The following is a 13,518-nucleotide window of genomic DNA, read 5'->3' on the forward strand; positions in this document are numbered from 1 at the left end:
GTAATTTAGACCTTCCCTGCCGCATAAATTAGACCTTCCCTGCCGCTTCACTACAATGGCTCTGCTTATTAAGCACAAACAATAGGTACAGGAGACGAGAAATTCAAACAAATAAAGGTACAGGCTAACAGAAACGAGCCCTAAATGTGGAGACAAATCAGTTTCTTGAAAGGATTAAGCCTGCAAGTATTGACACGGACGTGAGGCTTTTCCTCTGCAGCAGTGGCTAGATTGAAAGATAAAGTGTGGGCACTGATTAAGCGAGAAGCGGTGGAGCAAAGGGGGAGGTAACGGAATAAGGAAAAGGCAAAAAAGACTGTGGGGGAGGGTATTGGTAAGGGAGAACACATCTTGGGCAAAAATGTGGACTTTGCAACGTTTCAAACGCCAAGAGTGGCCCACATCTCAGTGAATAGTGTGAAATAGCTGCACATTTCCTGGATTACAAAGATACTTTCTGTCTTCAGCATAATGTGGTGTTTTCTTTATTCAACTTTAGCTGGATTTGCTTAACACCAGGAAAACAATGCAAATTAAAAAATGCCTCCATTAACAGCACACGCATATCCTGCAAGGCTGCATTTTCTGTAAGCCTGCCATGTGTGCCCCCAAATGCGACCTTGTCCATAAAAACAGAAACAAAGTAAAGGTCAATATCGCTCTATTAAACTTCCTTTTATCGTGTTTTCACTCCTTACCAACGATGTACTGGTTCCATTGCTAGATTGTAAAAGGTGACGACTTATTGTAAAATGTTAACGTGCCACACATTTAACCTGACCCTGCTCCCATGCTCACGGACTCCAGACCATTGCGTGCAGAATTAATCACTGTAAACAAAATTTTCTAAAAGCTTAGACCGCTGCACAACCCATTATCAGACGGGCTCACCTTCTGGGGAGGCATACAGTGTGTCAGACGCCGACTTGTTGCTCCCGATTCCAGGAAGTGCGCAGCAGCGCACCAAAGATAAGAGGCCTGCCTTGGACGGATCCCACTGGACAGGGCGATCGAGCTACGCAGCAATAGGCGGCAGAGAAACCACCAGGTCACTAGACCAACAGCTCTGGGTCCTGCCAGTGAAAAAGTGTTTCCTGTCTCGGCGCCCGCCCTTGCACGTTCGGCAGCTGAGTTCCAAGAGCAGGTGGGCTGCACCAGTGAGGAATCCGCGCTAGAACACGGACGTTTAGCGCAAGACTCTCACAGCCAATCACTGGCTAGATCGCGCCCATTCATGACCTTCCAGCCAGTCAGTGGCCTCCGAAAGCATTCTGGCCGCACTTCTAATTGGCTGTGAGCCCCAGAGGGCCCACAGCTCATATATTTTCAGTGATTTAATGTGTACATGTCCGTCGGACAAAATAGACAATAAATCTTCTTGCCCATTATAAAAATCTACTTGGTTTGGGCGTCGGGCGATACGATTTCCCCACCCCTGTGTCCCCCTCTCCCTGTTCAGCCTCTTCACCTCGCGTATCCCCTTACACGTCATCTGACCCCCCTCCTACTCCTCAACTTTCTCCTCCTATTGAGGATCTCTACTCCTCCCCTCTGTTCAACACCAGTACATATTTTTCTCTTCCCACCACTGTTTTACCATCCACTCCTCTCGCTCACCACTTTCTACTCTTGCTCCCCAAATCCCCACCCATTCCCCCACCCCTCCCTCCCTCCCTCTGCACTTCCTCCCTTATCCTGTTCCCCCACCTTGCCCAGTCCTCCCTCACTCCCTGCTCTCCCTCCCGTTTCCCACTCCTCCATCCCTCCCCGTCCTCCCTTATCCCATTCCCCCACCCCATCCCATCTCCTCACCCTCTCTACTCCCGCCCTTATCCATCGTGCCACCCAACACTCCGTGCTCAGCTCTCCTCTCCCTGGAAAACAAACTGGATTCTCTCATCTCTTCTATTTTCCAGCTTGTAGCATCCATCTCACTTAAGAGCCAAGTTGTCCCACTTCCCCAATACCCTTCAGAGGAGTTCCGTGCTCCCGCGCCCCAATAAAGCAAACCACAGTCTGTCCTCTACAGAAATCTCCAACTTACTAGCCAGCTACAAGACCACCAGCGTCACCCCCCCCACCTTCCTCTCCTGAGAATTCTACGCAGTTCACTATTCGCACTTTCTCCTCTGTCAGATCCTACCAGCCTCCCTCATTCAAGAATCTCATCTATCAGCCCTTAACAGCCCTAACACCCCTGTCACCAAGACAGTTGCATCAGAACGGCATTGCTTGCTCCACAACTGCAGATCTACAATCAAACACAAATTGGAAATTTCTGACATTATCACCCTCCAGAATCTTGACATGCTCTTCCTCACTGAGACATAGTTTAATGACTCCTCTCATACTCGGTTTGATCGTCTGGTACCCACTGACTACTCTGTCATTTCGGAGGATAGATCAAACAACATTGGGGGCGGTGTCGCTATCTTCAGGAATTCCTTTCAAATGAAAGCCTTCCCTACCATCCTTTTCCGTACATTCGAATGCCTATTCCTAGAACAGCAAACACATCATGGCTCACCCTTTAGATTCCATGCCATCTACCACCCGCCCGGTAACTGCTCTGTCTTTGTGGAGTAACTCACGGACTTCATCAGTGACCAATTTTCTCAAAGTGACAGGTAGATCTTCCTGGGTGATCTTAATCTTCATTGAGGCTCTTTGGAAGACTCAAACCAACAAGCTTGCCACCATTCTCTCAGCTAACGATCTATTCTAACATTGCTCGGAAACCACTCATTCTAAGGGCTCAATTTTGGATCTTGTTATATCCAAAGCAGACCTGCTGACTACTGCTCCCCCTATCCATGTAGACTGGTCTGACCACTTCCATGTTCCCTTCCGTTTTTATCTTTCGCACGTTATAATGCTCGGTCAACCTAAAAGAGCTACTACTTTGTTCCGGAACACTAAAAACCATTGATCTGGACACTTTTTGTGACTCTGCTATGCGGTCACTTCCTAGATTTGACCCTAACATGGATGTCGACGTTCTCAGTCCTAGCTGTCGAAATTGACAAGGTAGCTCCCCTCCAAAGCAAAAGGAAAAGACCCACCCTCAGCACCTTCGTTCAATAAAGCTCTCAACAATGAAAGGAAAAACCTTAGAAGCCTGGAGAAACATAGGAGAAAATCTCCTTCCGCATTTTATCTCTCTCGGTTACGTTCAGCAAGATCCAAATACCACAATCACATCTACCACTAAAAAGCATCACATTTCAGATCCCTCCTCGACTCAGCCAAAAACAGACCCAAAACACTTTTTGACCTCATCAGAAACCCTAACTGTTTTCCCCTAACTACTAAGCCCGAGGACTACACAAAGAGCAGCCAATTTCGCTATTTTCTTTGATGAAAAGGTCAAAGCCCTGGTGAATCAGGTCGCCCACCCCACCCCCTTTGAGGAGCGGAAATCCTTAGTCAGCTGGCACCAGTTTGTCGTAATCTCGGAAGATGAACTCCTCAAATGCATCCTCGAAATCAAGTCATCCAACCATTCTTCTAACCCCATCCCTAGTGTCTTCACCTTGGATTTCTACACCCATACTCTTTCTGGACCAGGGTAGTTAATCTCTTCCTCATTCAACGCACCCTCCCAGTCGCTGTTAAATCAGGTCACCCCTCTTAAAAAAACCTCTGCTGATGCGAACGACCTCAGCAACTTCCGCCCTATCACCAACCTCCCTTTTCTTTAGAAAATCACCCAAAAATGTGTTGCGAAACAACTTGCCCTACATATTATGGACAATAATCTCCAACGTTTTCCAATCTGGCTTCATCCAAAATTGCAGCACTGAAACAGCCCTGCTGCAAGTGATTGATGATGCGCTGCATATACTCTACTCTGGGGAATTGTGTCTTCTGATTCTTCTAGACCACTCTGCAGCCTTTGACACTGTTAATCATAGTACCCTCTGCAACACTCTTCAGAGAATGGGATTAGATGGCACAGTGCTGAAATGGTTTGCCTCTTTCCTCTCGGACAGATCCCAAATGATTAAGATAGTGAACAGTCTTTCATCTCCATTGGCTGTAGGTCAAGGCGTCCCTCAAGGTTCTATCCTGGCACCCACCCACCTTGTTTAATCTGTACCTGGAACCATTGGGGAACCTCCTAAGCAAATCTGGGATCCATTACCATCTTTATGCGGATGACACTCAAATCTACCTCAAGGTGTCTTCTGCACACGATCTCGCACTACTCAACTCTACTCTCAACTCCATTAACAACTGGTTGTTAGCTCACCAACTCATTCTAAATCTTGAATTCCTCCTTTCTACCTCCCTTATCTCCTCCCATTCAATCTTGGCTGGATCAGCTGAACTTACTCAACAACAAACCCATCATTGTCGACAGCGCCAAATCCCTAGGTGTCATACTTGACAAAAGACTCAACCTAATCTCCCACATCAACTCTATTGCCAAGAACGCACGATACCAGTTGCACCTTCTGTGGGGCATCCGTCGATCTTTCCAGGAGAAAGACTTAACAAGCATTTACAATGCAATGGTCTCAGCATTATTAAAGGTAGAACTATTGGCATTGCTCATAACTTTTTTTTGGGTGTTTTTTTTAAAATCATAAATAAATGGCATTGTCATTTACATTGCCAATAGCGTAATCGTTAAATAAATGGCATTGTCATTTACATTGCCAATAGCGTAATCGTTAAATAAATGGCATTGTCATTTACATTGCCAATAGCGTAATTGTTCGCAATGCATGACCTATTGCCTGCACTCTGCAGGAGGACCGCCCCGGAGGAGCCGGCGCAGGGAGCATGCGGGCACATAGGGCTGCCGCGGGCTCTACCCCCGGCTCTCCTACTGCTCCCGCACCGACAGCTGCCAGGGGATGCTGCTGCACGGGGAGCCCAAGGTAGGCCCCGGCCTCGGGGGACAGGGCACAGTGCCACCTGTGCCGGGAGGGACGGTGAGGGGGCCGGTGGGTACTGCATGCCTGGGAGGGTGCATGGGAGAGGGGGTGACCTGTAGAGGCTTATTGAATGTCTGTGAAGGTGTTCTACAGACTAGTTTGATGGTGATTGTAAAGAACTATGAAAAATATAAATAAAGGAATATAATTGTGTATAGAACTGCACAGGAGCGCGGACAGGGGACGCAACTAAATCAAGGGATAGTGACGATGGAGAAATTGTGATTACGGATCACGTGGGATACTGATGACGGATCACGTGGGATACTGATGACGAAGAAAGAATAGACAGGACACGAAGAAATAATGTCAAAGAATAATGACTAATTAATGAAGGGATGGCTACCATGGAGGAATGGCCACTATATGAAGGAATGGCGAACACAAGGACAGGATAACCACTGAATGAAGGGACGGTGAAAATGAATAAGCAGGCGGTGAAAATGAAGAAATAGTGGACACCTGATCATTACAAATGTGCAACGACTACGGGATGAAGGGACGGTGGAGTTGGGACAACTGTGACCACTGGAAGGAAGGCAAGAGAACAAGGAACGAACACTAGGTGCCGTAAACCCTGCCATGAAGGAAGAATGACCACCAAACAGAGGAGCTGCGAACGCATACATAATGGACTGACAGGAGGAATGGCAAACATCAATAAACGGGGACCACTTGAGAAGAAATGGTGGAAATGACTAAGGATACGGGGCATTGGTCCTTCTTTCTCTGGATGCAGGGAGGCGAAAATGAAGAAATAATGACCACTGTGCAAAAGGAATGGTGAACATGATGAAAGGTTTCTCTGAATGAAGGAACTAGGGAAATGAAGAAATGGTGGTGACTGACTGAATGAATGGTGTTGTAAATGAATAAAAGGTGGGCATTAAACGGAAGTTGGTGAATATGCGGCTTGCAGCAGGTGTGTATGTACTGTGTCTTGGGTTCCTTTAACTGTAAATGCCTGGATTATTGCTCGTCTCAGAGACCATGTGTTCTTCATAGGAGGGGTGGCGAAGCCCTGGTAGCCGCTTCATAAAGGAGTCTGCACTCGCAGCAAGGCAGACCCTTTTGATGGTGGAAACCTGTTTACATGCAGGAACAGTTTTATTATCGGCAAACTTGGTGTGCAATAAGTTTACGGAGAATGCGTATCTTGCACGGTAATCGTGTGCATTTCGGTGCGGACAGGGAGAATTACGCATGCAGAATGTGTGTTTTAGGGTGCAGGAAGGTGTTGATTAATTGGAAGCTTGATGGCCATTGGCCGCACGGATGTCAATACTGGCTGCATTCGTTGGGGTTTCCAAGGAGCCTGGGTGTTTTATTGTAACCATCAGAGGCAGGATGTTGTGCTTTACATAGTGGACATTAGATGTTCCGGGGAGAAGGCTGTCTGCTAGTACAAGAATGTTATGTTCATTTCGAAAGAGGGTGTCGGGAGCAACCATGCACCCTTTGGGCCACTGTGCTTTACTATAAGTGCGGGAGGGAAGTAGGGAAAACAACAAACAGCCTTGAAAATTATTGAAGAGAAACGAAGTAAAAAAGCAAGAAAAAAAGGGTAGAGAAAAAAGAAAGAAAACAGACAGAAGGAAATAGCAAGAAGAAGACAAAGGAAAATCAATGGAACAGTGGGAAAAAGAAACAAGCATTTACAATGCAATGGTCTCGGCAATGGTATAGGTAGAGCTCTTGGTAATGTTTTTTTTTTTTAAATAAATGGCATTGTAATTTCTGTTGTCATTAGCCTAATATTTTGCACATGTGATACCTATTGCATTAGCAGAGAGTGAGGTAGTGAGATATAGAGTGAGGTAGTGTGCTAAAATTCCACTTTAAAGTGTTTGTACCGTGCCTGCTTGGTATGTACGTATACTAACCTTGAAATCTGGGCACGTTAAAAGCGCTGTTAAAATGTATATTTACCCAGCTAATATTCACGGATGTGAAAGAAACGTGAACGAAAAATACCTATGAAGTTAAACAAAAACAGGACCATGCCAGTATCTCAATACCATGCATTATAGCTCAAATTGGGGTGACAATTGCAAAGAAACATACTGTTGCAGTCGTTGGGGGGTGGCTGTGCTATAGAGTGAAATGCAGCTAACAATAATGGCAGCACTCGTGTGTCTGTGTGCGTGCGCCTGTGTATGTGTGGGGGGGGGCTGTATGTGCGTGCATGGGCGCTTGTGGGTGTGTGAGAGAGTGCGCGACAGCAGCTGCCCACAGCGAGCGCGTTCGCGTGCTCGTTTCAAATCGCCTCCAAGGCGATGCGCGCAGCCAGGATTGTCTCCTGGAAAGGAGACACGGCAATAATAGGTTCTCGGCAGAGACGCGCTTCGCCGAGACCTAAAAAGAGAAAGAAAGAAGGAAATATGAAAGAGAAAGAAATAAAGAAAGAAAAAAATATATATAAAGGCAGTGCGACTTTCAAAAATGAATCTTTGTGTGCAGTTTAATAAAGCCCTAGATATTTTACTGCCATTGACTTTTAGGAAGCTAACATCAGTTTATCTAAGACTTTCGTTTATTTCTAGGCGTCTTTCCAGACTGCAGCATCAAGTTGTTTATGTAAGAAACGCGCAGTATAAAGCGCCCGTACATGTTGAACCATCACAAGCAGGAACGGCTGCAGAACATATCGTCCTGTTTCGGCCTGCTGTCCTTCTAGTATAAATACACCTAGCACTGCTGGGATCGGAGGGGTGAGGGTGCAAGTAGGGACATGCAATTTAAGGGCCGAGGGCAGTTCTTGGTAAACGTGTCTCATGCAATAAACCATGTGCGGGTCACAGGTTCGAGTCCCAGGAAATCAAGGGCTGATTCAGTCATTCATCCTTAGAACAGTGAGAAAATGACTTTAGGAACGTGAATGTGCATCTTTTATTTACATGTCTTCAAGGCTCAAGTCCGAGCAGATCAAGGGTTGATTCCGTCTTTCATCCTTGTGAGAGGATTAACATGGCATGAGTAACCTGGTCATCTTTTAATTACACGATTTCAAGGTTCCATTCCCGTGCTGTTCCCACAGATCAAGGGCTGATTCCGCCTTTCATATTCCTGAATAATATGCTAACCTGGACATATATTTTGTTTAGATGTCTTTAAAGGCGAGGACAGCGGGTCATGTACACTAAATATGACTGACAATAACTGGAGTCAGTGCTCCCGTCTCTATTGCTTTCGCTGGGTGCGCTCTAGCCGCTCCCCTGTACACGAATGCGCCTGACCCCGTGTGACCCCCAGTCTTCAGTGTGCGCGAGGCATTGCACCTAAGGAGGCCAGCGTATGCTTTACTCATTGCATCATGAGTCAAGTGAGCCACGGTGCTGGTGCAGAAGCTGCCAGGGACCTTAGCTGATGGAAAGAGAGGCCTGCCCCGTGGACACTCACGGGGGGGGGGGGCTCTGCGAGGGGGTGGGAGCGTGAGCAGACCACTGCACCTACCGCATTCTGTGGGAGAGCGACCCTGCTTTGAACATTAAAGAGAAACCCGTGTAATAAGACTTATATTTATAATAAAATAGAGGCACTCTTCCCTGCCATGAGTAATCAGGATAATCATACATTGGTGCATACAGCACCCACCAATTCCTACTCCTTTAATGATTTTCCTGAAATATCCCTAATAGAGGTTCAGAAACTGCTCACTGATATCAAAAGTGGGAGCCCGGCGGACTTGCTTCCAGCCAGACTTATGGGCCCTTTAAGGAGAATACTGGGCCCTGATGTTCAGAGACTGGTGAATCTCTCACTTACAACTGGAGTTGTCCCACAGCACTGGAAAAAAGCCCTAGTTAGACCAATTAGGAAGAATACATCTCTTCCGTGGACCAACATGTCTAATCTTAGGCCAATCTCCCTGTTGCCATTTCTAGGGAAAATCATCGAAAAGCACACCAATAAACATCTATCCGCCTACCTGGAACAATCTGGTAGTCTTGATCCGTCACAGTCAGGTTTCAGGCCAAAATATAGCACCGAAACGGCCTTGCTGTCGATAACGGACGATCTACGGTTGTACCAGGACAAAGGTTATTCTGTTGTCCTGGTGCTGCTAGATTTATCAGCAGCGTTCGATACCATTTCTCATACCATCTTGATCGAACGACTGTCTGTAAGCGGAATCGGCGGTAGGGCACTGGAATGGTTTAAAAGCTTCCTCTCCAACCGCACCCAATCTGTCACCATGGGTGAGTTTAAGTCGGAAGAGGCTAACATCACCAAGGGGGTCCCGCAGGGTTCTTGTTTGAGCCCGACCCTATGTGGCCCCCTTGGCAGAAATAACCAGAGCCTTCGGTTTCTGCCCAGTGTCCTACACTGATGATACGCAGCTGATTTTTCCCTTTAAACAACTAACCCCGGAGATTTTACAATCTTTCTCCGATGGGATGAAGGCAGTTGCAAGATGGATGTCTTCCAACTTTCTTCAATGTAACATTGGAAAGACGGAGGTGATGCTATTCGGTGAAGCAAGGGTCCAATGGTCTCCTGATTGGTGGCCTCCTGATCTGGGCCCAGTCCCCAAACCTAAAACAATAACCAAGAACCTGGGAGTTCGACTGGAACCGGAGCTGACCATGAAACACCACGTCATCACTACCGTGGGATCTTGTTTCCACGTGATAGGTCTTCTCCTAAGGATATTTCCTTTCCTTCCTGACTCCCATAGGAGAACTTTAGTTCAGGCTCTAGTTATCAGCCGTCTTGATTATTGTAATGGTCTCTTGGCAGGTGCTAATGAAGAGGTTTTGGATCGTCTGCAGGTGGTGCAGAACACAGCAGCTAGGCTGGTGCTTAATGCACCACCCAGATCTCCATCCAAACCTTTACTACACAAACTTCACTGGCTGCCTATACGTCAACGAGTGAGGTTTAAGACCTGCTGTACCATTCATAAGGGCCTTAATGAATTGGGACCAGAGTATTTGGCTAGCAAATTTGTCCCTTATGTTCCCACCCGTACCCTCAGGTCTAGTGAACAGCTGTTACTGAGCGTTCCTAAGATAAATAAAACTAGACTAGGAGGTAGGGCCCTATCCGTGGTGGGTCCTGATCTCTGGAACACTCTCCCACTCTCGCTGAGACAATGCTCTGACCATCTTCATTTCAGAAAATATCTGAAAACTTTTCTGTTCAATTCACTTTAGATAAGCACTTCGGTTGTAACTAAAAGAGCTCTAGTGGAATAATTTTATTATCATCTTTTTATTTTTCAGTTCCTCTGCCGGTGTCACAAGCGCGGAGATACTCCTACGGGAGTTTATTCATAGCGCTATAAAAACCTGCAAATAAATAAATTCAGCCACGGGAGATTCAGAGCTGGCGTGGGAAGAATAAAACACTGAATGAATAAATGGACAAACTGAATCCCTCGAAGCGCTTCTTGGTGCAAGTAGGGGCGCACTGTTTACACTGCCCATGCCTCCATGTTGCTCTCTTTAGCCCGCTTGGCGCTATTAGAGTACCACCAAATACATGGATATGCATATCAGCCTACCTTTGGTTACGCCTTTCATTTCAGCTGCACTGTTTTCAGGGACATGTGCAGTAAACATTAGTTGGTTGGGAAACCCAAAATCCTGCACAGTCCTAGCAAATGGTTACATTCTGAACTCATAGCAGAAACGAGGACAGCAGCGACCTACCTCATCTCAAGGAGCAGGAAAATGGCGGCTGCAAAGCTCCCAGCATTTTCGGATTCGGGGGCGTGTTTTGGCGTTCTGAGTGACATCACAGGGCGAAAGAACGCCAAAACACGCCCCCGAATCCGAAAGAGACTGGGCTTATTTGGAGTGACTCCCTTCTCCTCCAATGGCTGGCCTCCGTTTAGGAAGCCAGCCAATGGAGGAGAGGTGGTGGAGAGAGGCGGGTTCAAGCACCCATCTCAAAAACATTCATTCTCTTCCCGGAAGCTGGCAAGCCAGCCTTCCAGTCCGAGACCTAAAAACCTTGGTACAATTGCTGGTTCTCTCAAGACTGAATTATTGAAATTCTCTCCTGACAGGCCTGCCAAAATCTCACCTCTCAAATCCATCCTCCATTCAGCAGCTCGCATCATTATAGGGTCTAAACGAAGCGACCACATCACTCCTATCCTGTCCTCTCTTCGATGGCTTCCGATCTAGGCAAGATTTATCTACAAAACTGCCAGCATCACGCATAAAGCCTTGCACACGTCCTCCCCTCGTTACCTAGCACACAAACTAAAATTGTCCGGAGACTCGCAACCCTCACATAATGCAGAAAAGCTTTTGCCTGAGCCCCCAGTCTTCAAAAGGGAAAGATCGATGGCACAATCCTTCTCAGGTAATACGGTGAGAATCTGGAACTCACTTCCCCCATTGCTCTGTGCAACCTCCTCTACCCAGATCTTCAAAGCTGATCTCCAATCTCTCCTCTTTCAAAGACACTTTAAGAACTAATACTTTCATGCTCCGGCCCCTCTTGGAGGTTCACTCCTCATTGTAAAAAAAAAAAAAAAAAATCCTGTACATTCCTCACTCCTCCAAAATAAATTAAAAAATCGCCAGCCCCTTCCCAATGAGCTTATCACATTGCAGCCTCCCCGAATGCTACCCCAGGCAGAATGCTACCCCACGACCCTGTAAACCTGGGACTTACAGTCCTGGCTTTATTACGTGATAAAGAGGACTACAAGAAAAACATGTATTTAAAAAAAATTAAACACAAACAAGCGAGCCATATTGACCCGAGAAGCTTGGCAGAGCCGCTATCTATAAGCGACCCAAAGTGCAGTATCACGACCCATGAAAGGTACCACCGCTCGAAAAATATAAATCCAGGACAAAATGAGGTTTATACTGTTAGACCAAGTAGTGAACCACCACCCTTACAGGAGGCAACTAGCTACGCAGTTCTATTTTTTTTAACCCACTCATTCAGAATCAACCTCTAGCCCCCTTCTGGGTGGCATCCCTCAAGTGCCACACTTCTGCGACATCACAGCAATCAGACATGGACCACAACTATAACAACGCTCCCGACCCATTCCACCCCAGTGTGGAATCCTCCGCCCGAATTTCATTTTAAATCATGACGCAGAAGCTCGCTCGACGCTCGTCCGTTGCTGCCTGAGGCGGTCCGCGCAGGGCTGCCTACCTGCGGGCGGGTGGCCGCCTTTAAGCGCGCACAGTTTGCTCCCGGACTGTCGGTTCATGGCTGACAACAATTCTGATTTCTATCGGCCTCGATTCTGCTCTGCTTTCTCTTCGTCGACGACTAGCCTTGTTTACAGTCTGAGCGCCGCGCTCACTTTTCATAGGCTCCGAAGTGGGCGGTACCAACGCGTCACGGGGAGTGCTGAATCGGCGAGAGAGCAGTTTACTCATAGGTCTAATGTTCACGAATCCATATGCTGTTTGGGTAAGGGCTTCAGCCACTTTGTTGTTTTTGTGACCCCCTTCTTAGAGCCCCTGCATCTCGACGCTGCCTATTGGTAGAAGAATTCCACCCCCTCCCCCCACATTTTTATTACTCCCCTCCCCCCTCGAAATTTGGCTCTAGTTGCGCCTCTGTCGGGTACCATAGGGACGCTTCACTCCACCCACGCACAGGTTTCATTTTCAAGAACGTAAACATATACCTTCCGTCCGAGCTAACAACAGGCGATAACTTAGTCAGGACTGCTCTGCCGGAGGGGTCATTCTGTCTCTGTCATTTCCTGATTCATTGCAGATCAAGAGGGCTGCTTTCTGATTCTGCAATGCGTGGACTGCAGTAGCCCAACCATGAAAGCTTACATGTCCCATTCTAGTGTGTTGCCCGCAATGGGGGATGTTTTGAAATTTTTTGTCAGGACCTAGTTTAGTTTCCTGCACCTGGAGGATCCAGGCGTAATTTACTGTTACTGTGGTAGTAGGCAGGTCAGGGCTTGTAGTTCACTTGTTTTGAATTTTAAGTAGAACAATTACATTTTTGAATGGGTGCTCAAGTTACATAATCGGTTATGAAATTGTAGTATAGTTGTCATCCCTAGTCTCAAATCTGTTGCGACAGAGCTGCTGGTGAGAGGTTTGCCAATGGAATAGCAGTGATCATTACTGTAATTGTCAGACGAGCTGGGCTATATCATATTAAAGGCTTTAGTGCTCTGTCCTCTGCGGATTTGAGGTTGCTTCACTGCTGATTTACAACCATTTCACAAGGTGTTCTCTATTTTCCTTATTAGAATCAGGCCATGAATATGCATGAGGGAAGCAGGCAAAAATTATCAAAGGTTTACCAAATACATGAAAGGGAAGCATTGCTGTGCCCACTATATAAAACATTCTCCTGCACAGACCCATTAAACGACTGACTAATGGCGCTACTTAATTTTGAAGTTTTTACATGAACTGCAAACTTGGGTTGCACAGAAAAATCTTTTTCCATACTTTAAACAGGCTTCCTTGATGGTATATCAGACAAAATGTTAGCACTACCTATGGTTGTGCCAGAGTGGAAATCTCTCCGAATTTTCCACAAATTATGTTACCTAAATCTAACTTAGAGAATCTGGAAATTCCGTGCCTTTCTCGGCCAATGAATCTTGTCTACCGTTTTCAAA

General features: G+C 46.6%; 1 protein-coding gene across 1 annotated transcript in view; it reads right to left on the reverse strand.

The window, feature by feature from the left end:
- Positions 1-12,245, reverse strand: part of DAPL1 (death associated protein like 1) — a 74,433-nt gene extending 62,188 nt beyond the window's left edge. The window contains exon 1 of the mRNA XM_078683857.1: positions 12,072-12,245. Within this exon, the coding sequence (XP_078539983.1) occupies positions 12,072-12,129 (58 nt within the window). The 5' untranslated portion in view covers positions 12,130-12,245. The remainder of the gene's footprint in view (positions 1-12,071) is intronic.
- Between the last annotated feature and the right edge of the window lie 1,273 nt (positions 12,246-13,518).

Source organism: Lissotriton helveticus, chromosome 3_1 (genome assembly GCF_964261635.1).
Source record: "Lissotriton helveticus chromosome 3_1, aLisHel1.1, whole genome shotgun sequence".
NCBI classification, from domain to species: Eukaryota; Metazoa; Chordata; class Amphibia; order Caudata; family Salamandridae; genus Lissotriton; species Lissotriton helveticus.